Source organism: Platalea leucorodia (genome assembly GCF_965183815.1).
Source record: "Platalea leucorodia genome assembly, chromosome: 21".
In the NCBI taxonomy this organism is placed as follows: Eukaryota; Metazoa; Chordata; class Aves; order Pelecaniformes; family Threskiornithidae; genus Platalea; species Platalea leucorodia.
This window is the reverse complement of record NC_138843.1, coordinates 6,239,537-6,262,524: the sequence shown is the minus strand read 5'-3', so window position 1 is coordinate 6,262,524 and position 22,988 is coordinate 6,239,537. Positions and strand designations below refer to the sequence as shown.

Below are 22,988 nucleotides of genomic sequence, written 5' to 3'. Positions count from 1 at the left end.
CATCCACGTCCTGTGTATGTATATATTTTATTTTAAAGTTCTTGCAGTGTACAGGTAGTTGGTTCTCAAATAAGACACTTAAAAAAAGCTAAGGCCACTACTTCCTGCAGTCACGGAAGGAGATGAGCTTCCTGCTCAGAATCTCTTCCCCCAGAAGCCTCGTTCTCTACTAAGAAAAAGAGAATAGTTTCTTCAGTATGAAATGACTGCTGTGAATTGCACCTTCTTGCTCAAATATCTGTTTCGTATCAGGCATTCAGTGCTCATAAATGGGTTGTATTTAATGCGTATTCTGAAACTGTGGAAATAAGAGACAGAGGAAATAATGATTTTCGCTTCTTTCCTTTGTGTCTTTGTAACTAGAAAACATGACACTATAGCTCATAATCATGTCTCCAAACAGGATCTGAAGTAACTTGAATACAGAAGCAATGTTTTTCCATATCTATTTGTTGAGAGAATATGATTATATGAACTGTGGATTATAAATATTCTTCATTAATTCCTTGAAATGATGCTAGAAAAAGTGATATTTCTGTAGCACTGAATTTGAGAACTCTGAAATGAAACTGTTGCAGAATTAGTATTTCGCCTTTTTAATGGGTGATGTAGATTAGCTTACTCCGTCATTGATTTTTTTTTGTGGGGGGGAGAGTGAGGGAGGAAGGTTTAAGTAGGTACACTGTTCGAGAGACTCTAAAAATATGTTCCTCGAGCTCTTGGACATGTGTATGTATTGAAAAACATTGGATAGTGAGCAGTATATTTGTAACTAAAATTGCTGGATAACTTTGTCTTGCTGAGGAAGCAAGAAGTGATAAACACTGACTCCACATTTTGTTAACCCTTATTTTTTTTCTTCTGCTACTCATTTTAGTAATGAGAAAAGCTTTCTTCTACTGATAAAATGTAAATATTTTTATGATAAATGCAGTTTTCTCTGCCTACTGGAATGAATATGTGCTGTTTCAAACTTTTCATTTACATAGCTTTGTATTTCTTCACCTGAATTCTTAGGATTTTTGTTAGCTAACCTCCTTCTGTTTTAAGAAGAACTTTTTGTTGATGTGCTAAACATCTCTTTCCTAACTTAAATGATATGACAGTTTGGGAGTACATCTTCTGGGGTGCCTTCTGTCCTCCAACCGGTTATTGGTGTGTGCATTAACGCCTGGAGTCGGGGCCAGCTGCCCCCATGCAGGAGTGCGTGGAACCCACCCAACTGGGAATTCCACTGTGGGAAACAAAACTTGAGAGGGGATTTTCCCCCTTGCCTGTGTTACTTTCTCAGTTTGCTCCCTGAATGACAGCTTGCTTTTTATGGTGGAAGAAAAGAGAGATCTGTTACTTCGAGTGATGTTTGCAGAGAGCTATAATGTCGTACAAGAGTACACTTAACAACCAAGGAGTTACCACATCTAAAACTCCTACAGATTTTTTCAGAAGCAAGCACGTGATGTGCCTGTAACCGCCCGGCCTCTTTGAACTTCTGTCTACATTAGTTATGATTCTTAGTGCCTTACTGGAAACTTCAATGACAAACAGGTTGGGGCAAAAGGGTCCTTTCTTCTTTGTATTTTGTGAGCTGACATGCATCTAACCAAGTGCATATGCCTACAATATTGTCACCTGTATCTAAGCCAGCTACGCTAGGTATGCTCTGCAGTCCACATAAAGCTAATCAGGTAGATACGTTTGGCCATATGCAAGTCTTGCAGCCAAGACGGGACTGCTTGTGTAAGAAGCCTAAAATGAACAGGTTGTGTGTGAGTGCTGACAGTAGGGCAAGCCGGTAAAGGAGAAATTCATCAAACTGTTAGTGCTTGTGAGCTTTTTATACGTTGCATGTTTGAATGTGACTCCAAAGGGAGTTTTTTTGGTTTTAATCTGAGCGTTTCAGGAAATTTTCCATTTATTTTCAGGGGACATTTAGTGTTTTAGTAGAAAAACAGTACCGTCATTGAAAGGGAAATGAATATGTTGCCCTGTTTGATTGCAGACTTACCAGGAGCACTTAGAATGACAAAAGCACAAAAAGAAAGACCTTGTTCAGAAGACAGGAAACCAAGGAAACAGGAGCTCCGCAGGATTCAAAGCCAGCTTCAATGTGAGCTCTGTGATGTCTCTTGCGCAGGAGCAGGTGCGTGTGCCGCACGCATCCGGGGAGCCATCAGAAGGTGGCATAGGTTTGTAGAGTTATGAAAATGACAGAGCTTGCTTATGTTCTAGAAGTGTGTACAGCAAGTAAAAGATCTTTCAGAAACGTTTCTGAAAGAAAAATTGTGATAGAAATATATGCTTTAAGTCCGTTCACTGCAGTGAACAAACTCTTGGGGTAACCAGGTGTGATCTGAGCGTAAGTGTGTTGCTCAGCTTTGCCAAATGTCCCTCCCCTAAAATTGTAATCTATGCTGAGAAACCTAATGTGCTGGGTTCGGCTGAGATACAGTTAATTTTCTTCATAGAAGCTAGTATGAGGCTATGTTTTGGATTTGTGCTGGAAACAGTGTTGATAATAAGGGGGTGTTTTCGTTATTGCTGAGCAGCGCTTGCACAGAGTCAAGGCCTTTTCTGCTCCTCACCCCACCAGCGAGGAGGCCGGGGGTGCACAAGGAGCTGGGAGGGGACACGGCTGGGACAGCTGACCCCAACTGACCCAAGGGCTATCCCACACCGTATGGCGTCATAAGCTCAGCATATAGAGCTGGGGGAAGAAGAAGGAAGGGGGAACATTCGGGGTGATGGCGTTTGCCTTCCCAAGTCACCGTTACGCGTGATGGAGCCCTGCATCCCTGGGGACGGCTGAGCACCTGCCTGCCGATGGGACGTAGTGAATGAATTCCTTGGTTTCCTTTGCTTGCGTTGCGCGGCTTTTGCTTTACCTGTTAAACTGTCTTTATCTCAGCCCGCGAGTTTTCTCGCTTTTACCCTTCCAATTCTCTCCCCCATCCCACGGGGGGAGTGAGCGAGCGGCTGGGTGGGGCTCAGTTGCCGGCCAGCATTAAACCATGACACCTAACCATTTAAAAAATGTTTTCTATAACATTTTTCTCTAAACTCATGTTGAAGTAACGTTACAGTTAACAGGGAAATAACTTTATCACTTCAAAAAACCCAACAACCTAAACATAGCAGAATCAAATTCCAAATGTATTTCTTGAAATATTCCTGAAAACTACTGCACAATTGAACTTGGTTTTGACTGTTCAAGCCAACGTCCCTAAAAACCTTTTGCTCCAAGTTTTCAGTCATCTTTGGATGTAGTACTTTAAGTCTTGTCTAAGTTAGGCTTTGAAAATATCTAAGCACAAGAATTGTCAAGTTTTTTGCTTGGCCTGGGAAGAAGATTGCGTACTTCTAAGAGATTATTGTGTGGTCATTCAGAGTTGTCTTTCCTGGAGTGCTTTTCTAATGTCCACTTTTATACCAGAGTATTTACAGCAGGGTGCCAGTATTTGCTCCTCACTCTTGAAGAAGCTAAGAGAAGTCTGTTTTGTCTGTGAGATCAGCTATGAACCTGAAGTTGTTCTGCACTGTTCTTTTAGTTTGAGCCTGGGAACTGTTGTATGAATGGAAGTTTAGAAGCAGCTGGCTTCTGAGAGCTGCTCACAGAGAAGGGATGCTGAGGACGAAGAGGAGGAGGAGGTGGTGGGAGCTATAACCTGTTCAGAAATGTTCTGGACTATTGAAGGCACGGGTGTCCGGTGTGTAGCATCACATACACGTTCATGTCAGCTTGTGATAAAAAGCTTAAAATCTTTCAGGCCTAATTACAGTTTTGTAGTTGATGTACTAACTATCCTCAAAGAAATAATTACAGTTAAATTTGTGTTTGCAGCGCACAAAGACTCTAGGAGAGTCTCAAATCGCCTTTTCTTTTGAAAGACTTCCTACCACTGGAGGAACTTCCCTTTCTTTGCAGAGATCCTGTCTTTGCAAAGAGTAACTTCTTAATGTAACCTGCTGGGCATTGTGGCAGTCTGAACGCGAGACAGTTGCTCAAGCGGAAAGCATAGGCATTGGTTCTGTGTTGCATTCGAGGTGCAAATCTCAGTAATAAATGTAATGCGCTACTGTCAGCTGCTATAATAATTGCCATAATGCCGAGGAATAGAACAAATCGGGGAAGATTTTGTGGTGACAAACAACTGACAACAGTATGAAGGATTTTTAACTTAAATGCTATTAAGGAGCTCTTCCTAAATAGTAAAGAATTGGGCTACTAATCCAGTTTTCTTCATTCACAGACTAATAAAAATAGAGGGAACAAGCAACAAACTTGTGGAAGAGGTGATGAAACCAGAAGCAGAGCTACAGCTATCTCTGGCAATATGCCCGGAGAGCCGCTGGAGGTACAACCTCTTTTACATGACCACATAGAAGAGGTCAACATCTTTCCTTGCAAGATAAATTACTATGTGAGGCTTTTGATTTCAGACAAATTTATCATGATTTTTAATATATTTGCAGTGGTGTTTTTTCAACAATACTTGATCTAGCTGTTGAACTTTTTCCATGCTGTTTTATTTCATGCATTATTTATTTTATTACTATTTATTTTATTTCACCTTACTCTCATTTTTCAAATATACATTTATGGGCTTATGTGCAAGGTTTTGTATTAGTTGGGCTTTTTTTCTGTGGGTAAATACGGTTTTCAATGCTGTGCCAGGTGACACATTTAGATTGTTTCCATTGTTGTTATTTCATGAAGTCCTGAAAATGTTACTTTGCTTTTAGTTATGAAATTGTACATTAAGATTTGAAATCTAAATTAAATCTTCAGGTATAGCATTTCCAGTGAGATCAGGTTTTGTCCTTTCTGTTCTCACTATAAGGAAAAGCAGATAAGAAGGAAAAAAAAAAAAAAAAGCAAGCGTAAGAATTATTTCTGCCTGGAAAAAGCCCGTGATGAGACAGGCAGGTGACTGACTGAGTACCAGGGAGTAGGTGGGTGCTGCAGAAAGTGGTGATGACCTTCAAGGGTGCACTACGGACTCAAAAAAACTGCTAGAAGAAATTCTTTCCTAGAAGATGATTGCTATTTCTTATGAGCTTTAACATGAAGTCATTTCCATTATGATGACAAATACTGTCTTGTCACTGTATGCGAATGAATCACGTTCTAGTTAAATTTCTCTGCAGTGTTTTCGGTTCTGTCTTCCTAGAGCCCTTTGCAGCTGAAATGGATGTTGTGTTTCCTTCCTGTCTTAAATTGCCTTGTAACGCTGCTGTGAGCTTTTAAAATAGCTGCTGTACGTTACTCAATGGGTTGGCAAAATTTTCATAAGGAATAAATATGTGCATCTTGTCAAAGTACATTCTGGTGAGAAATTCCTAAATGCAAGCCAGTTGTTACCGTCGTGGGTAGTCACCCTGAACAACATGGTTTATGTCTCCGATTGGAATGATGAAGGAAAAAATATCCGACTTCATTGTAAGCTCCGAGTGCAGCTTCAAGGGGTTTGTATTTAGTATTCGGAGAGTAGTGCTAGAATCCTACCACCAAAATAAAAAATGGTGGGGAGGTGGGGAAAAAAGGTTCTACTCTTGCCTACCCCCATAAAACTGCAGTAGGTGAGGGATGGAAAAATGCCAGTAAATAACAGAAATACCCATGGAGACCCCCAAAGACTTAGTCTAAATGACAGATATATTCTGCTATTCTGTCTGCTTTTGAGGGAGAATTTCTTGTACGATTACTGCAGTTAAGAAGATTACCAGGCAGCTGTAGCATCCTGCACACACTCAGTTGTCTCAGGTCTTTAACATTTGCAGAAAGAAGCTCTGAACTGAGCTCTCCGTTCACTTGACGTTCATCCCTGGGAAGCTCTGGTTATCATCGAGCGCAGGTCAAAGGGTTGGTTTGTGTGTGGTTGGTTGGGGAGGGGGGTGTGTCTGTTTTGGTGGTAAAGTAGCAAAGATAATTTCTTACTTGGCTATTTATATGACAAAAATTATCACAGAAGTTGATAAGTTCCTGGTGGTTTTACAGGCCTGTGAGAACGCAATCTAGAAACTAACGTCAAAGTGCTAAAAAAAACCAAGGCAAAGTCCCAAGGACGGGCAAACGTCTAGAGAAGCAGCACGGTTTGGTTAAAGGGAAAGCATGTTTGTTTGCTTTTTACTTCTAACATGTCACTTATATCCTCTCCGTAGGCAGTGGGACTTTCTGTAGAAAAGACTTGAAGCAGGGCATCGAGCCCGTTAAATCCTGGCAGCGGCAGGCAGCGTGTTCTTGAAGGCGTCGTGTCGGGAACCCCGTTGCCAGGTGGGTGTCGCGGCATCGCCCAGCAGCCTCGCCGCAACCTTTGGCGCAGCAGCTTGTGCTGTGAATGTTGCTCCTCGGTTCTGCCGCCTCTCGGTTGGTTTCTTATGCAAGTGTGTTAAGTGCGATGTTTTGACTCCTCTGCGCTGCCGAGTTGCTCTGCTAAAATAATATTGATGGCAATACTCCCTCCAGGAGGGAGAGACCTGTCTACCTTCTGATTCGCAAGGAAAGACTAATACCTGAATTTGTCAGAGATGTATTTCAAGCCCCCAGGCGCTCACACTTGGCTTCTACAAAGCACATGTTGCTTTTCAGAATGCTTGCAGTCATTATTCATAGAAAAGCTTTTAAGGGAAGTCACAAATGCTGTAACTGTGTGCTCGTTCCAGAGAATCCTAAAGCTTGATCAGTTTGTCACATTTTCTTACCTGAGGTAAAGCAAAATTCCAGAACTACTTAAACAGTTTTTAAACTTTATTTTTAACTCTTTGCCTGCTGAGTTTTGCTGCTAAAAACCTGACTGCAATATATTTATTTTTGTGATGTGTTTTCTTTCTTGTATCTTGTGTTGTCAGATGAACCTGGGCTGCAAGATCCCTGTTAGAAAGATGAGTTGGATGCTTGGGAGACTGAGGTGTCCGGAGCGAGGTGGTGCCACAGCCCCTGCACAGGTACAAAGAAGAGCAGTTAACAACAGATGACAGGACGCTTTGGTAAATGCTCCTGGCAGTGGTATACTGGGGATCCCCACTGCAATTCACACTTTTAAACTACTGAGAGATGCAGTCTGCATTTTAATGAGAGAAATATAATAATAAATAGTTACGCCAGATGTTGTGTTGATGTTGCTCACTTTTTAATAAGGGGACTCATCAAAGTGAGTCAATGTTTCCCATGAGAGTCCAGTTGTCTTTAAATATAATGCTACTTGTTTTAAATGTTTCTATCTGCCATTGAGTCCTCTGTTACATTTTTATTGCCTATGTGTAGAACCATAGAACTTATTGTAGCACATAAAATCGTGCAGTGTGTAACTCCAGCCCTCTTCCCTTCTGTTTGCTTAGTCGTTCTTAGTTTGGCGTGCGGTAGGAAAGGTCATTTACATATAATTACTTCTTTTTCATTGACACTTAAGATTTGCCTGACCGTGCTGTTTCTTTGCAATGAAAGCATTGACTTTCTTGACCAATACCAAATAAGCAAACATCAAAATCCTACAGTTACTCGTGTTAAATATGATGAAAGAGAATCGAGTATGAGACTAAATTAAAATTGCTGTAGCCAGTCTTGCCTGAAAGCTCTGTGGCTCAGCGCAGAGGTTTGATTAAGAAGACTTCAGCTTGGACACCAAATTCTTTTCTTATTTTCAAAGTAGCAGGCTACCTTAGCTTTAGGTGAGCGTTTGCAATATAAGCTTAATTGCTATGTACGGTGTAGTGGCGGTGATGATCTTCTAAATAGCTTTCAATTCCAGCTTCCATAGTGTGTGGGGGAAGAACTGCAGATGTCTACGTATTTCCTTCATACAGCTGCCTTCGTTTCAGTTGGGTTGTTACCATTTTATCTTCTCCTTCTCCTAGCATGTTTTAAAAATGCTGGCTTTCAGAAAAAAAAAAATAAACAGGGGACTTAGCATGGGCCCCTTGCCGTCTCCAAAAAATACATTTAATGCATGCGGTAAAAAAAAGAAGAGCGACAGTTAGAAGAGCAGAGGGTGAAGGAGGTGGAAAAAAATGACAAAAAAGAAGATGCTGCCTAATAATGGTACAGCGTGTATAAAATAATGTTCATATGGTTCCAATTTTTATATATAAAGTGGTCCTGGTTTAGTCTGATATCTTATATTTTTAATAACTTTTCCTTGAAATAGCGTACTGTAGGTAGTTTTAAATGGTACTATAATCCCTACAGAAATTGCACCATTGTGCAAGAGCGAAGTTGCCTGTAGCAACAGTTCCTTTCCTTCTGTCTCCTTCCCCTCCCGCTCCCGTGCTCCAGAAGAAGCTCTTCCTGCAGCACCACAGGTAGACAGTCAGATACTAGTAAAGAAAAAAGAAAAAAAAAAAAAAAAAGAGAAAAAAACCCCAAACCACCCTCTGGTATCGTGCGTATTCATTATACGTTTTCTTTATTACTTTAGATTTCTACCCTCCCACCGGAGGCAGTTTCTAGCCCGGCCCGCAGTGGCTGAAACTGCCATGGTTTGTTACCGTGTTGGAGCGGGGATCTTGCCCTTCGGTGGCTGCTGTCTGGGAGCAGCGAAGTGCAGAGTGGTACAGAGATACACGGCCGCTTGCTTAGAGCCTTGGGGTGGTTTTGGCAAAGCTGCCCAAGCAGACGTGTGAAGGACAGGCTGTACCACGGCTTTCGCGGTGGCATAACGGCACCTGGCAAAAGAGCACAGTGAGAAAAACAGAGTTGAACACTTTTGTTGTTCTTGCGGTGTTGCCGGTTAGCTGGCGGGTTGTCACAGGCTTCAGCTTCAGGCGTATGTTCTTCGTTTCAGCTTCGGTTTCAAATCACTCTCCACATTCCTTCAGGCTTTTTGGAGCATTTTGAACAACAGCTTTTTAGAATTTACTGAAAAACATTATTTCTGCATTGTTTATTGTTAAATAAAGCTGTTTCTTCTTTAAGTACTTTTGTTTGGGGTGTAAAGCAGGTTCTGTTTAGATATTCCGGGTTAAGAATTATAAACCATACAAAAATATGTATTTGAAGAGGGATGCATTTCAGCGCTTCCATAGATGTTTAAAGAGATGCGTAGTTCTATTTCACGAGCACAGTGCAGCGTGTTCTGAACCCAAAGGTGCCCACAGCGGGCTGGCTCTGCCGAAGCTGCCGCCGTCCTTCTGTACGCTCGGTGTTACCGCAACCTCACGCCGAAGCCTTGACTCTGATCTTCCTTTTGCCATACGGTTATCCTCCTCTGTTTCTGGGAAATCAAAAAGATTGGGAAGTGTTGAAATGTCGTGAGCAATTTCTAAGCTTTTACCTTAGTCAGATCAAAAAAAGATGAAGTCGTGCATCCGCTCCAAAAACCTTCCTTCATTAGAAATTAGGAAGTAAAACCATTAGACACTGTCACAAGTGCTGCCAGAGATGAAAGCCAAATTATCACACGAAATACTGAAGAGTTTAACTGATGTAGCAGTCCCCGTTCAGGGGAAGTGACATGGATGCCTGTAAAGACCAAGACCCCAGATGTGGAACTTGCCTCTAAGTGCTGCTCGCCACCCTCCAAAACAGTCGCGACACAGAAGCGCGGACGCCGCAGCGAAGGCCTGATGTGTCCAGGTGAAACAGCTGCCGCAAGAGCGGGGTTTGGGTGTAAGACTGAGGCGCTTGGCTGCAGCTGTGCATCTTCCACTTGTTCCTCGAGCACGCCCAATCTACTTTCTTGCTGGGACACACATTTGTGCATTGCTATTTGCTGTATAAGGGTTTAATGAACACATCTGTGCTGTCCATGCTGCTCCTTGGGGCTGCTGGGGACGGAGAGGAATCACAGAATCACAGCGTGTTCTGAGTTGGAAGGGACCCCCGAGGATCATCGAGTCCAACTCCTGTCCCTGCGCAGGACAACCCCAAAATTCACCCTGTGTGTCTGAGGGCGTTGTCCAAATGCTTCTTGAATGTCGTCAGGCTCGGTGCCGTGACTGCCTCCCGGGGGAGCCTGCTCCAGCGCTCCACCACCCTCCGGGTGAGGAACCTTTGCCCAATGTCCACCCTAACCCCCCGGCAGATCTCCCTGCCCTTCCCTCGGGTCCTGTCCTGGGTCGCCAGGGAGAAGAGATCAGCGCCTGCCCCTCCTCTTCCCTGTGAGGAAGCCATAGACCGCGATGAGGCCTCCCACAGTCTCCCCTTCCCCAGGCTGAACAGACCAAGTGCCTTCAGCCGCTCCTGGTACGGCTTCCCCTCCAGACCCTTCCCCATCTTCGTGGCTCTCCTCTGGACGCTCTGCAGTAGCTTCGTGTCCTTTTTGTGCTGTGGCCCCCAGAACCGCACACAGTGCTCACGGTGAGGCCGCACCAGCGCAGAGCAGAGCGGGACCATCCCCTCCCTCGACCGGCTGGCAACGCAGTGCTTGATGCACCCCAGTCCCTCTCGGAAGCATCGGTCTGGCTCCTGGCAGCGCAGTGTGCGCAGCGGAGGGGTGCGTAACCACATCTGAACCCGGTGCTGGGTACGGCTGCTTGGAGCAGGGTAAGGCACCACCCAAACCTCCAGCCATTACCTAGGGTGAAATACCCTTGCAAATGATCCTCTGTCCAAATGACCCAACAGTGGTGTTGGGTTGAAATATAAATCTTTGCTATGAAAAGGTTGTTTAAACTCAGTGCTGTTCTCTTTAAATGCTGGAGATTGGATGTCAAGGGCCAAGGCAGACATCCTGCGCTGCCCTCGGGAGCCGCAGGCAGCAAGCACCCCGCCGCTCAGCTTGGCTTACTCGGGGCCGGAGTTTGAAACCTTTGGCTGCAGAGGGAGCCAGAAGGGACCTGGGTGTTTGCCTTCAGGTGCTAAAGGAGAAGTAAAAAGAAGCCACCCCGAGTTGTTGTGGAGGCAAGGTAGGGAGGAGTTGTCTGCTTTTTTGACATCTTGCCATTTTCCGATTCCCTTTTAAAAAGCTTGAAACGCAGGGCAGATTCCTCGGGCTGGGAAGGCACATTTCTGGTGAATCCAGCGGCATTGTCAGCGCGGACTGAAGGGAGCTGCCTCGACAAAAGAAAGCCCATGGGCTCTGGACTGCTAATGCCCAAGTCTGTGCTGAGAAGGATTTGGTTTTTCGGTACAAAACATGCTGCAGTTCCTAAGGAATATCGTTGCCCATCTTCCTCCCTCCTGCTCAAACCTCTGCTTCCTTGGATAACTTCGCCGTTCACCTTACCAGGAACGGCACTGCAGTGTGCTCTGCAGGACATCGCGCTTGTGCCTGCGAGCCTGCCTCTCCCTGACCCAGAGGAAGGATGCCAGGAGGAAGGCTGACAAGCGGTTAAAGCCCCAGCCTAGGGTGTCAGAAAAACATTTCCCATGCTATTGTACCCAGTGACTTCAGAAGCGCTACAAAATCTTGATGTTTTGGCTCGCTACAGGCTGTTTTGGGGGGACCTGGGCACTCTGGTGATTCAGCCGTACAACGCTGAGCTGGGCTGTGCGGCGCAGGTATCTGCTTTGCTGCAGAGAAGAGAGAGAGACAGTTTTGAGGATCAACGTATTAAAGACTGAGGCGCTGACTGGGTGGTAGATACCCAGATGTGTAAAGGGGGAGACCAGCTCCAGCAGGAGCAAGCGGGAATCTTTTGGCTGGCCACGGAGCAGGACGGGGAAAGCCCATTTATTAAGTCTGAGCAAGTTGTTCCCCGCGTGTGATGCTGAGTTCTTCGGGCTGTGGTCACGTCTGCGACAATGACCGGATGCAGCAAAACCCCAAAGTGCGACGCAGCTCCTCTTGTCGCGAGGCCCTGCACAGACCCCAGGAGATCCAACGCGGAGCCCCGGGCGTGCGGCGCGGGGGCCGGCGGGGTGTACGCGGGTTTGTTCTCCAGCTTGAGCAGACCTGGTACGTACGGATCTGTCCTTACAAATCCAAAGGATAACGGAATGAGCGCTCCTGGGGAAACACGTCCCAAGAATCTTGTGAACAGACCAGCTGGAATGGCTTGGGGAAGTTGTTTGTTGATGGAAAAATATAACCAGGAGCTGAAACTACTGGCTAGTTTGGAATAGTTCTCTTCTACACCGCTTTGCCCTTGAATTGCCAGTATTTTTTGAAGGCTTAAACACCATTTTATTAAAAACAAAACAAAAAAATACACACAAAAAAAACCCAAGACCCCTGAATGAAGTATGGTGTTTGCCTGAAACTGCATTTTCTTCTTTTTCACCGTTTTGCTCAGAATATTGGAAATGTTGAATGTTAGTGCAAAACTCATCTCCGGTTTTCCGGCTGGGGTGATGAGCCGGGGAGGCGATTATTCCCTCCCCACGAGTTGCAGATGCTGGAGGATACAGATAAGCCACTGCCATTTGACAGTGGTGTTGGGATAAAAGCCTCTCTGCAATTGCCCGTTCCAGCGACGCATCTGCGTTTTCATCCCCTACGAGCAGCAAGGCACGGCTGCGCTCTTGGATCGGCCTCCCCCAAGTCTCACAGAAGTCGGTGCTGAGACGGGATTAGACTTCAGGATCCCTGGTCCCACCGCATCCTCTCCTGAGCCTCAGCGTCCCTGGAGAGCTGCTGCTGCCACGGGCGCCCGCTCCTCGGGCGGCTCTGGTCACGGTACCCAAGGTGGTAACAGCAAATCTCCCCATTTCCATGGCAGATCGTTAATTTTCTGTGAATGCTACGCTGCAGGCTATAGGATCTGATGATCTCCAGTTCATTTCTAGCAAGGGTGTGTACTTGTGCCCTCAAAGGGTAAAAGTTGTTTTAAGTGTTGTCAAATAATGAGTCATCTCTGATTAATGTTTGACTGAGCAGAGGCGGCAGGCACTAGGACCTCCGGGACGCTGCATCTGCAGCCCTTACCAGAAGAGAAATCAGGAAATAACGCAGTAGCTCTTTCTGGGAGCATGCCCTTGAAAATAAAGCTTTGCTGCTCCATGTGAAAGAGAATTTACTCTCCAGGAATTCAAGGATCTGAGTCCAGGCTTAGCCGTGAGCTACCCCGAGACATCGTTGCCCCCAGGGCCCTGCATGGACGTTGCCGGGAGGTAAGTGCAAGGGTCTGCCGGAGCTGCCGAGGGCAGGTGATGTGTTGTCGCGTCTGCTCTGTCACCGGCGGGGCATGGACGTGGCATTGTAGCGTTAAGAGCATTGCGGTCAGTGGGGAACATGGCCCGGTGGCTCCTGTTTTTCAGCAAAAGAGCTTGCTGTTTGTCCAAGCGACCCTTAGTGCAGCCGGGCGTCCGTAAAAAAGTTCTCCAGCTTGCATTTCAAAGGTGTGCGCACGACGCAGCCGGCGCCCATTTCAGTGCAACCTGCCAGTGCCTGCGTCCCCTCCTCTGCCACTGCGCCGTGGGGTCCCGGCGGCTCCACAGCTGGGGTAACTTTGCACTGGGAACAAGCCTGAACTCTCCAGTTCAGGGCTGGGATGGCTCCACCAAACCCCACCGTGTTTCTGTACTGCAAATCCTCATTGCAAATACTCAGGTTAACCGATTAAGTGTAGAACAGCTCCAAAACAAAGAGGGGGGCAAATATCTCCTCCTAGGCTTTCTGCCTGCGCATCCTGCTTGTGGGAACGTTCATTCCAGTGATGGGAACCACATGGACCAAACATCTCAAGAACAAATAGTTGCTTTAGGACAAGGCATTGAGTGGCACCGGGAGGAAGGTGATTCACTGCCATTGCCCGCTGGTGGCTGGGTGGAGGCACTGGCCGGTCTCCAGGCTCTGCCAGCGGCAGGTATCCGTGTGCGGGTGCGGGTCTGGCACGCCGAGCCCTAGTGCCAGCTGGGCAGAAGAGAAGTTGGGCCCTTGGGTGCTCAGAGCGGAGGAGCCGTCCCTTCCAAGCACCACCTGCGGTCTGCACACAGGGGCAGGGCTGAGCAACCAGTTGCTGCTTTTCACCAGAAATTACTGTCCCGGAGCAGCTGAAAATGAAGGACCAACTGTCAGAGCTACTGTCATCCCTCCCGGCTCAGCCAGCATGTCCCTCCTCGTACCAGGCTGTGTACCACAGCCAGGGCTATGGAGCGGACCCTGTCCTCACCCATCCTGGAAGTGAGCTGAGCTGCATCCAGTCACGTCAGACTTGGGCTGTGCCTGCGGCACGGAGCGGCCGCCTTTGCATCTCGAAGTCCACCAAGATAATACGTGTGGCGCGGATGGGCTGCAGGACGAAAGGATGTCTGTGCTAGCTAACAATGGCTTCTGGAGCAGATAAAGCCTGCTAATATTAACCTTGCAACAGCTGCAGTTATCCCTTTTTTGTTGCTGTTTTGGATAGGGACCGGCACGGTAAGTCCTCAGATCCTCACCGTCACGGAGACAGGCTGGGGTTTACCACTGGTGATGCAGAGGAGTGACCGTGACTCACCGTCCAAAAGAGGAACAGAGCAAAGACTGTCATCTCTGCTCCAAGGAGCCGAGTGAGCCCCTGCGCCTCTCCCAGCCCAGCAGAGCCAGGGAGACATCGTCCTGCTCTGGCTACAAGTTTCCAAGAGGCCAACAGTGGGGTTTCCCGGGAGCGGGGTGGTCAGTGCTGGGTCCCAGCCCCGCATTGCCCTGCCCAGGCTCTCGTGCTCACTGAGCACCAACAAAACCAATGCATGAATGAAACCACCTCTCCCCCTCCTCAGCCATTTCTCTTCTCTGGAAGCTGATGCTTCCCTGGCTGTTTTGAGGTCTTGGAAACAGAGAGGAGCACGGAGCTGCTGGAATAGCTTCACACTATCTGGTTCTCCGGTAGGAAGGAGCAAGGTGGGCACGAAGCAGATTCGCCTATGTGGGACGTGGGTCTCATCAAATGGCGTCTTTGGCAAAGCTGAAGAGTGTGAGCTGCAAGCACTGAGAAATCCCACCTTCCTTTCGAAAAGGAAAGAAAGCGTCTGCCATGCAGTGAGTGGCAGAGAGAAATTTCAACTGCAAAATGGATCTGGAGGAAGGGTGCGGCAATCAGAACAAAACTTACAGAAACCATGACTTGACTTTGAAGACTGTGGTGGGTTTGAGGATGATGCCGTGGTATGGGGATGCGTGGCAGCCCAGGCAGTGCCACCGAGGACACAGGCTTGGTGTCAACGCCCCAGCGGCTCGGCCGTCCCCCCTCCAGCCCCCGGTGCTGCTAAGGCAGCAGGAGAGGCTTTGCCCACTGAGTCCCACCATCCGCGATGTCAGTTGTTCAAGGAATTAGTGGATGGAACCCTCTGGGAAACGGCCCTCAGGGATCAAGGAGCTGAACAGAGCTGGTAGCTCCTTAGGGGCATTTTTCTTAGAGCGCAAGAGTTCTCAGTTCCCTTATGGTAAAAAAATCAGGCAAGGAAGGTGGGAAACCAGCACGGCTCAGTAAGGACCTGGTCAAACCAAAGGGTAAGAAGGAAACGTGGAACCAGAGACGTATCCTAGGAAGGATAAAGAGATGCTGCCTGGATGTGTAGGGAAGGCATCAGGAAAGCTAAGGGGCAGCTGGAGTGGAATTTGGCAAGGGATATGGAGAATAATAAGAAGGGCCTCTACAGGTGCATTGGCCAGAAAAGGAAGATTAAAGAAAATGTGTCCCCCACTTAAATAAGACGGGAGAGCTGGTGACAACCAACATGGAGAAGGCTGAGGTACTCAACATTTTTTTTTTCCCCTCAGTTTTCAACGGTAATCTCTCTTCCAACACTTCTCAAGCCCCTGAACCTCAGGGCAGGGACTGGGGGAACAAAGTCCTTCCCATCGTAGGAGAGGATCAGGTTCAGGACCACCTGAGGAACCTGAAGATACGTAAGTCTACAGGAACCAACAAGATGCAGCCCAGGGTCCTGAGGGAACTGGCTGATGTAGTTGCCAAGCCACTCTCCATCACATTTGAAAAGTTGTGGCAGTCAGGCAAAGTTCCCAGTGACTGGAAAAAAGGGAAACACGACACACATTTTTAAAAAGGGTAAAAAGGAGGACCCTGGGAACTACCAACCAGTCAGTCTCACCTCAGTGCCCAGCAAGAACACGGAGCAGATCCTCCCGGAAGAGATGTCGGAAGTCATGGAAATCAGGGAAAGATTAGAGACAGCCAACTTGGCTTCGCCAAGGGCAAACCATGCCTGACTGATCTAGCAGCCTTCTATGATGGAGTGACTGCATCAGTGGACCAGTGAAGAGCTAAGGATGTGATCTACCTGGAGTTCTGTAAGGCCTTTGATATGGTCCCTCACAACACCCTTACCTCTAAATTGGAGAGATATGGGTCTGAGGATGGACTGTTAGATGATAAAGAATTGGCCGGATGGCCACGTCCAAAGAGTTACAGTCAATGGCTCGGTGTCCCAGTGGAAAGCAGCAACAAGTGGTGTCCCTCAAGGGTCCATACTGGGACCAATACTATTTAATATCTTCATCAGTGGTGTGCATAGGGAGATTGAGTGGCCCCTCAGCAAGTCTGCAGATGAGACCAAGCTGAGTGGTGCAGTTGATTCCCTTGGGGGAGGGGATGCCATCCAGAGGGACCTGGAGAGGCTGGAGGATTGGGTCCATGCAAACATCATGAAGTTCAACAAGGCCAAGTGCAAGGTCCTGCATCTGGGTACTGGACTTGAGGGTACTGGTGGGTGACAAACTGGACATGAACCAGCAATGTGTGCTCGCAGACCAGAAAGCCAGTTGTATCACCGGCTGCATCACCAGCAGCATGGCCAGCAGGGCCAGGGAGGGGATTCTGCCCCTCTGCTCTGGTGAGACCCCACCTGGAGCCCTGCGTCCAGCTCTGGGGTCCCCAGCACAGGACAGACATGGACCTGTTGGAGCGGGGCCAGAGGAAGGCACGGAAACGGTCTGAGGGCTGGAGCAACTCTGCTATGAAGAAAGGCTGAGAGAGCTGGGGTTGTTCAGCCTGGAGAAGAGAAGGGTCTGGGGAGACCTTATTGTGGGCTTTCCATATGTAAAGGGGGCTTACAAGAAAGACTTTATACCAGGGCTTATAGTGACAGGACAAAGGGCAGTGGTTTTAAACTGAGAGAGAGTGGATTGACCTTGGACATAAAGGAGAAATGTGTTACTATGAGAGTGGTGAGACACTGGCACAGGTTGCCCAGAGAAGCTGGGAATGCCCCATCCCTGGAAATGTTCAACGTCACATTGGACAGGGCTCTCGGCAACCTGATCTAGTGGGAGGTGTCCCTGCCCATGGCACGGGTTTGGAACTAGATGATCTTTAAAGGTCTCTTCCAACCCAAACCATTCTATGAGTCTGTGATCCTGGAGGCGATACTGGGGATGAAGGGCTCCAGGAGGAGAAGGCCCACAATTTTGCATTGGAAAGTGGTCACATGCATCCCAGCATGACAAGCTGGTGGCAGGGGGAGCACAGGGACCTTGCGTGGTCATCCCACGGCCAGCGGATGTGACAATCCCGCCTCGGCCCAGCCTTGCCCGTCAGCGTCCCCCCTGCGGCAGGCAGCACCCACATCAGCCCTGCCACGTCCTACGTCAGCGGGGCCCCGTGGCCGGTGGAGCTGCTGAAACAGGAGGTGAAAAAACAAGTTCCTGGTAAAACCACGTTCCCCCGCCGCAGCCATGGTGATGGGCTCCTGTCATGCCGGTGGGCGGTGGAGAACATCTTTGGACTCTTAAGGCAGGGAGAGGGGCAGGGGCTGGGATAGCTGGGTCCTGCTCCCACCTGGGTTTGGGGCAGGAGTGTCCCTGGGGTATAGCTGGCGTGGGCAGGGTTTGCAGCCTGCTCTAACCCTTTTTCTTGCTCCTGTGGTCCAGGGCTGCCCCAGGTGATGCACAGGCTTGCAAGGAGCTGCGTTGGCCAGAGGAGCCTGTGGGGACAGCAGCGGTGGCCTGGGACGGGCCAGCTCAGCCCCATCCCTCCACAGCCCCTCTGGTTTCTTCTCTGCAGGTGGCAGCAGGAGAGGACAGGGAGTCACTGATGCGCTGACGGCCGACCATGTCCAGGGTGAGCGGGGCTGTCACAGGGATGGCAGCACTTCCCTTGCTGACATCGGGGTGACATGTCCCCCCAGGACCACGGTGGGGTGGAGGGGGGCTCGTGCCTGGTGCCCCTTGTGCCCAGCCAGGGCTTCCGATGGTCCTTGGGGCTGGCGCTGATGGCTGTGGGAGGTGGAAGGGGGCCAGCTCTCGCTGTCCCTGCTGACGCTGCCTTCTCCCTTGCAGAAACACTGGCCCCCCGGGACGCAGTGTGTCACCAAGCATGACCACACCAAGCCCAAGGCCCAGGAGCTGGCCTTCCACAAGGGCGACGTGGTCACCATCATCGAGGCCGTGGAGGTGAGCCCGATGGGTGCTCGGGGGACGCGCTGCCGCAGGAGGGCGGGGCGGGGATGGGACCCTAGTGCCATCAGCTGAGCTGCCGGAGCCAGCCTCCCCCCTTCCCAGCGGGATCCCCCCTTCCCTCCCTTGCTCTGAGACCTTCTCACCCCCAGGGCAAAAGCTGGTACCGCGCCAGGCACAACGAGACGGGGCAGGAGGGACTGCTGGCAGCCAGCGCGCTGCGGGAGCGCGGCGCCATCCGCGTCGACCCCAAGCTCAGCCTGATGCCGTGAGTACAGTGGGGGGGACCCGTGGGGGGCCAGCGGCCCAGCTCAGCCCCCAGGAGCTGCAACAGCAGATGAGTCCAGCACATTTCCCCCCAGCGAGGTTTTGGGAGGGCAGCTGAGGGCAGAGCAGCCCGTAGCCATGCCCTGGCAATGGAGGGATTTGCTGGGGCCAGCGCCTGGCTTTAAAGACCCCCAGTTGTGCCCACCCAGCTTGGATGGACCTTGCAGGGAAGGGGTTTATGCAATGGGGTCTACGTAGCTTTGGCAGGGGCTCTGCTCTCCCCGTCTTGCTGCTGGCGCTGGGGGAAGCCCGCCGGCACGGCCCCTCTCCCCAATGCCCCTCTCCCCAGCTGGTTCCACGGGAAGATCTCGGGGGTGGAAGCGGTGCAGGAGCTGCAGCCCCCCGAGGACGGGCTGTTCCTGGTGCGCGAGTCCATCCGGCACCCCGGCGACTATGTGCTCTGCGTGAGCTTCGGTAAGGAGGTGATCCACTACCGCGTGGTGCACGAGGAGAACACGCTCAGCATCGACAACCAGCAGTACTTCTCCAACCTCATTGACATGATCGAGGTGAGATCCCCCTCCCCGGGCAGCGAGCCCCGCCAGCGCCGGACTGAGAGCAAGAACCTCATGGGGTCCCAGGGAGCAGTGGCAGGTCCCCGTCCCTTTCTCCTGCGGTTTTCATTGGGGTTCATTACCTGGGGTAACTCTGTCCCTGCTGAAAACTCGTGGTTCCCACTCAGTTTGGGGTGCAATGGACAGATCTGGGATGCCATGGGGACGTCTTCTGCTGCAAACCAGCCGTGCCGGCAGCAGCCCCGGTCCCCTGCCCAGGGCCACGTTTCTCCCACCCCTGCTCATTCAGTGCTTCAGGCAGCAGCGGGGCTTTGGGCATTTTGGAAAAATGCTTCTGCCACCCCTGGAACCTGGACGAGGTCTGAGCCCTGCCGAGGCTCTGAGGCGTTTTGCTGTGTTTCTCTTCCATCCAAGCCCCCCTCTCGCCTGCTCACCCTGCGGGGCTGCCGCGTTAGCTCTCGCCCTTCCAGCAAACTCTTCCTCAAGGTTCATCTTCACCCTGGCTCGTAGCTGATGCCTATCTCCTCCCCACGGGGTTGCACTCTCATATGTTTTCCTCATTTAGACACAACTTCTGCTTTTGGGTGGCTCCTTTCCCCTTTCAGCTGCCCTAGCCCTTCTCTGTAACCTCGACAGCCGTCCCTGCCGCTTCCGCTCCCTGTCTCTGCAAACTGCCCTCAGCTGCTGCAGTGCCCGTTTTAACCCCATCGGCTGCCCTCCGGCTCACCCGGAGCACCCCGTATCGCCCGCGCTGTCACGGTGTTTCCCTGGCTGGAGGGGAGCAGGGCTGAGATGGAGGCTGCAAATTGTGGTGCGGGGGGAAACATGGCATTTCGTGCTGCCCGAGCTGAAGGGGCTCCTGGCCCCTTAAGGGCGGCGATGGTGGTGGGGTCCCGTGGAGCATCCCACAGCTGTTTCCCGGCTCCATGCCCCAAGTTTGGGGGTAAGAGGTGGCATCGCCACATCGCCTCCGTCTGTCCGTTCCTCGGCAGCACTACATGAAGGAGCAGGGAGCCATCTGCACCAAGCTGGTGAAGCCCAAACCAAAAACCGGGATGAAGTCGGCCGAGGAGGAGTTGGCCAAAGGTAGGGGATGGCGGGAGAGGGCCGTGGTCTGGATTTTGGGGACAAGGCAGCATGGCCGCACTGGTGGCCCCTGCTAACCTGCCCTTGTGCCCGTGCCCAGCCGGCTGGTTGCTGAACCTGCAGCACCTCACATTGGGAGACCGCATCGGGCAAGGCGAGTTCGGAGGTAGGTGAGAAGATGAGGTTGGTGGTTCCCTGGCCACGGGCTTCCCCAGATGGCACCCCACGACATACCCTCCCCCTCCCATGGCATGGGGGGCTCAGCCTGGGACGTGGGGGGTCAGGTGTGGGGCTGAGCCTGACCCCTCGTGTCCCCTTCCAGACGTCCTGCAGGGTGAGTACATGGGGCAGAAAGTGGCCGTGAAGAACATCAAGTGCGATGTGACCGCCCAGGCCTTCCTCGCCGAAACGGCTGCCATGACGTGAGTGCCCCATGGGGGGATACGGCCCAACCCTGCCCTGCGACCCGGGGACGAGCAGGCACCCCCTTGACCCGGATCCGCTCTGTTTCAGGAAGGTCCGGCACAAAAACCTGGTGTGTTTGCTCGGCGTGATCCTGCACAACGGCCTCTACATCGTCATGGAGTTCATGAGCAAGGTGAGAGCACCCAGCCAGTCCTCAGCCAGCGGTACCCACCACTGCTCAGATTTGGGGACAAAATCCCCATCTGGGGGGCTGAGTTGGATGGGTGCCGGGTGCTGCAGCCCCTGTGGGAGGCAAAGTCTCCAGGCAGCCCCGTCCTGTTGGTCCTTACGCATTTCTCCTCCTCTATCAGGGCAACCTGGTGAACTTCTTGCGCACGCGGGGCCGGGCGCTTGTCCCGACCCAGCAGCTCCTCCTGTTTGCTCTGTAAGTCCACCTCCCTCCCTCCAGTCTGCAGATCGCTGCTCTGCGTCCTCCCGGGCAGCCCCAGGGGACACGCAGTGACACCGCGCTCTGCCTTGCTTGGCCGTCGCAGGGATGTGGCCCAGGGCATGGACTACCTGGAGTCCAAGAAGCTGGTGCACAGGGACCTGGCTGCCCGCAATATCCTCATCTCCGAGGAGAACGTGGCCAAAGTGAGCGATTTCGGCTTGGCCCGGGTCAATCCCAAGGGCGCAGATGCCAGTTTGCTGCCCGTGAAGTGGACAGCCCCGGAGGCCCTGAAACACAACGTGAGTGATGGTGGGAAGGGGGGGGGGGGGGGGCCCTCCCGAAGGAGCTCATCCCCTTGCGTCCCCCCTGTTCGTCCCCCCCCCACTGACTCGTCCCTGCCCCGTGGTGGCTTCTGGCACATTCAGCCCTGCATCTCCCAAAATTCGGGCTCTGTCCTGACCAGCCCTCGCCCTGGTGCCTCGCGGGGACTGGGGCAGCTCCGGCAGGATGCGGCAGGATGGACCCAGGGCTGTGGGGGTGATGGGAGGGGAGGGGGGGACGCACCCCGTGGAGCTGGGGGGGGGCAGGGGGCAGGGGCTGTCTCCTGTCTCGCCCTCGGGGAGGGATGGCGGCCCGGCATGGCCCCCAGCCCGCTTCAGCCTCCCCTCCTCCTGCCGCCGCAGAAATTCTCCTCCAAGTCGGACGTGTGGAGCTACGGGATCCTCCTGTGGGAAGCCTTCTCCTTCGGACGAGCGCCCTACCCCAAGCTGGTGAGTGCTGTGCTGGGGGACACCACAGGTCACACCCCGCTGGCACTGGTGGGACGGGGACATCCCACTGTCCCCTGGCCAGGGCGAGCCCCCGGCGGGGCGGGGAAGGGGGGTCCCAGCTGGCTTCTCCATCCTGCCAGAGCCTGAAGGAGGTGACGGAGCTGCTGGAGCAGGGGTACCGCATGGAGCCCCCCGAGGGCTGCCCGCCCGCCATCTACGCCCTGATGAAGAGCTGCTGGGAGCTGGAGCCAAGCAAGCGGCCGTCCTTCAAGAAACTCACGGAGAAGCTGCAGAAGGAGCTGAAGCACCTGAGGGACGTTTAACTCCCGTCCCGCGCCCGGGACCTGTGGCCAGAAGCCCCCCGCACCCGCCGGGCACGGCCGGGCAGCGGGGTGGCCCATGGCGCTGCTCTGTCCCGGTGGAGATGGGGCGGCAGCTGAGGGGGGTTCCTCCTCCCCTGGGGCGCCCGAAGAGGAGGCACCAGCCTCCCTCCATCCTGGCACGGGTCCTTCCCACTACACAGCTCAGAGAAAGGTCCCATGGGATCGACCGCCCTCAACCCGCTGGAGCGGGGAGAGTAGCCCCCAAGGGGGGCCATGCCCCACACACCCCACGTTCAGCCCCGGGCAGTGGGTGCCACACGTGGGGTCCCTTCGAGCTGCCCCTCCCGGTGAGGGGGGACAGGACGGGACATCTCCGCTCGCTGGAAGATGAAACCCCAACCCCGACACAGCCCTGCTCCAGCCACCCAGCCCCGCGCAGGGACGCCGGGTGCAGCCAGCTAAACCACCCGGATTTGGGCTTTTTGATTAAACCAAAGATATTAGTTCAACAGCATCTTTAAGCCTCTGGGCTCAAATTAGGCCTATCCCTCGCTTGGGGCCTGGCAAAGCACAGAGAAAGGCTTGGGGGGGCCCGGGAGCTCCGGCCCTCAGAGCCCCCATGCGCAGCCTGGCCCCTCTCCCCTCGGGGCTCTGCGCAGCCGGGGATTATTCTTTTAATCAGAGTCTGTATGGGAATTGCTTGCATATAGATTACGGGAGCTGGGCACGTCCTCTGGCAGCGGGAAGCCCCCGGCCCCGCCGGCTCCCAAGCAATCTCGACTTCTCGGTGGAGCTGGGATTAGCGGGGGCATGGGGCCGCACGCGCGCCTGTGTGTTTGTGCGTGTGCGCCCGCCTGCCGCCTCGCCTTCCTTCCAGTCCTTTGACCCTCGATTGGGTTTTT

The 22,988-nt window shown here is 51.7% G+C and overlaps 1 protein-coding gene across 2 annotated transcripts; it reads left to right on the top strand.

Annotated features, from left to right (window-relative positions):
- The first annotated feature begins 9,621 nt into the window (after nt 1–9,621).
- Nucleotides 9,622–22,558, top strand: MATK (megakaryocyte-associated tyrosine kinase). Of its 2 annotated transcripts, none has more exons than XM_082331448.1 (14): nt 9,622–12,560; nt 12,900–12,985; nt 17,818–17,874; nt 18,093–18,206; nt 18,362–18,477; nt 18,826–19,045; nt 20,044–20,137; nt 20,238–20,303; nt 20,460–20,559; nt 20,651–20,735; nt 20,914–20,987; nt 21,097–21,292; nt 21,677–21,763; nt 21,904–22,558. In XM_082331448.1, the coding sequence occupies exons 3-14, from the start codon at nt 17,866–17,868 to the stop codon at nt 22,084–22,086; spliced, it is 1,344 nt and encodes a 447-aa protein (XP_082187574.1). In that variant the 5' UTR covers nt 9,622–12,560; nt 12,900–12,985; nt 17,818–17,865; the 3' UTR covers nt 22,087–22,558. The 2 variants fall into 2 exon arrangements, with proteins under 2 accessions (XP_082187574.1, XP_082187573.1); XM_082331447.1 differs by having other exon boundaries at nt 9,622–12,666.
- The last annotated feature ends 430 nt before the right edge of the window (nt 22,559–22,988 follow it).

Excerpts from the sequence above, each read along its gene's own strand:
- MATK (XM_082331448.1), top strand. Across the intron at positions 18,207-18,361 it reads CCATCATCGAGGCCGTGGAG|GGCAAAAGCTGGTACCGCGC; the intron begins GTGAGCCCGATG and ends TCTCACCCCCAG. Across the intron at positions 21,293-21,676 it reads CGGAGGCCCTGAAACACAAC|AAATTCTCCTCCAAGTCGGA; the intron begins GTGAGTGATGGT and ends CTGCCGCCGCAG.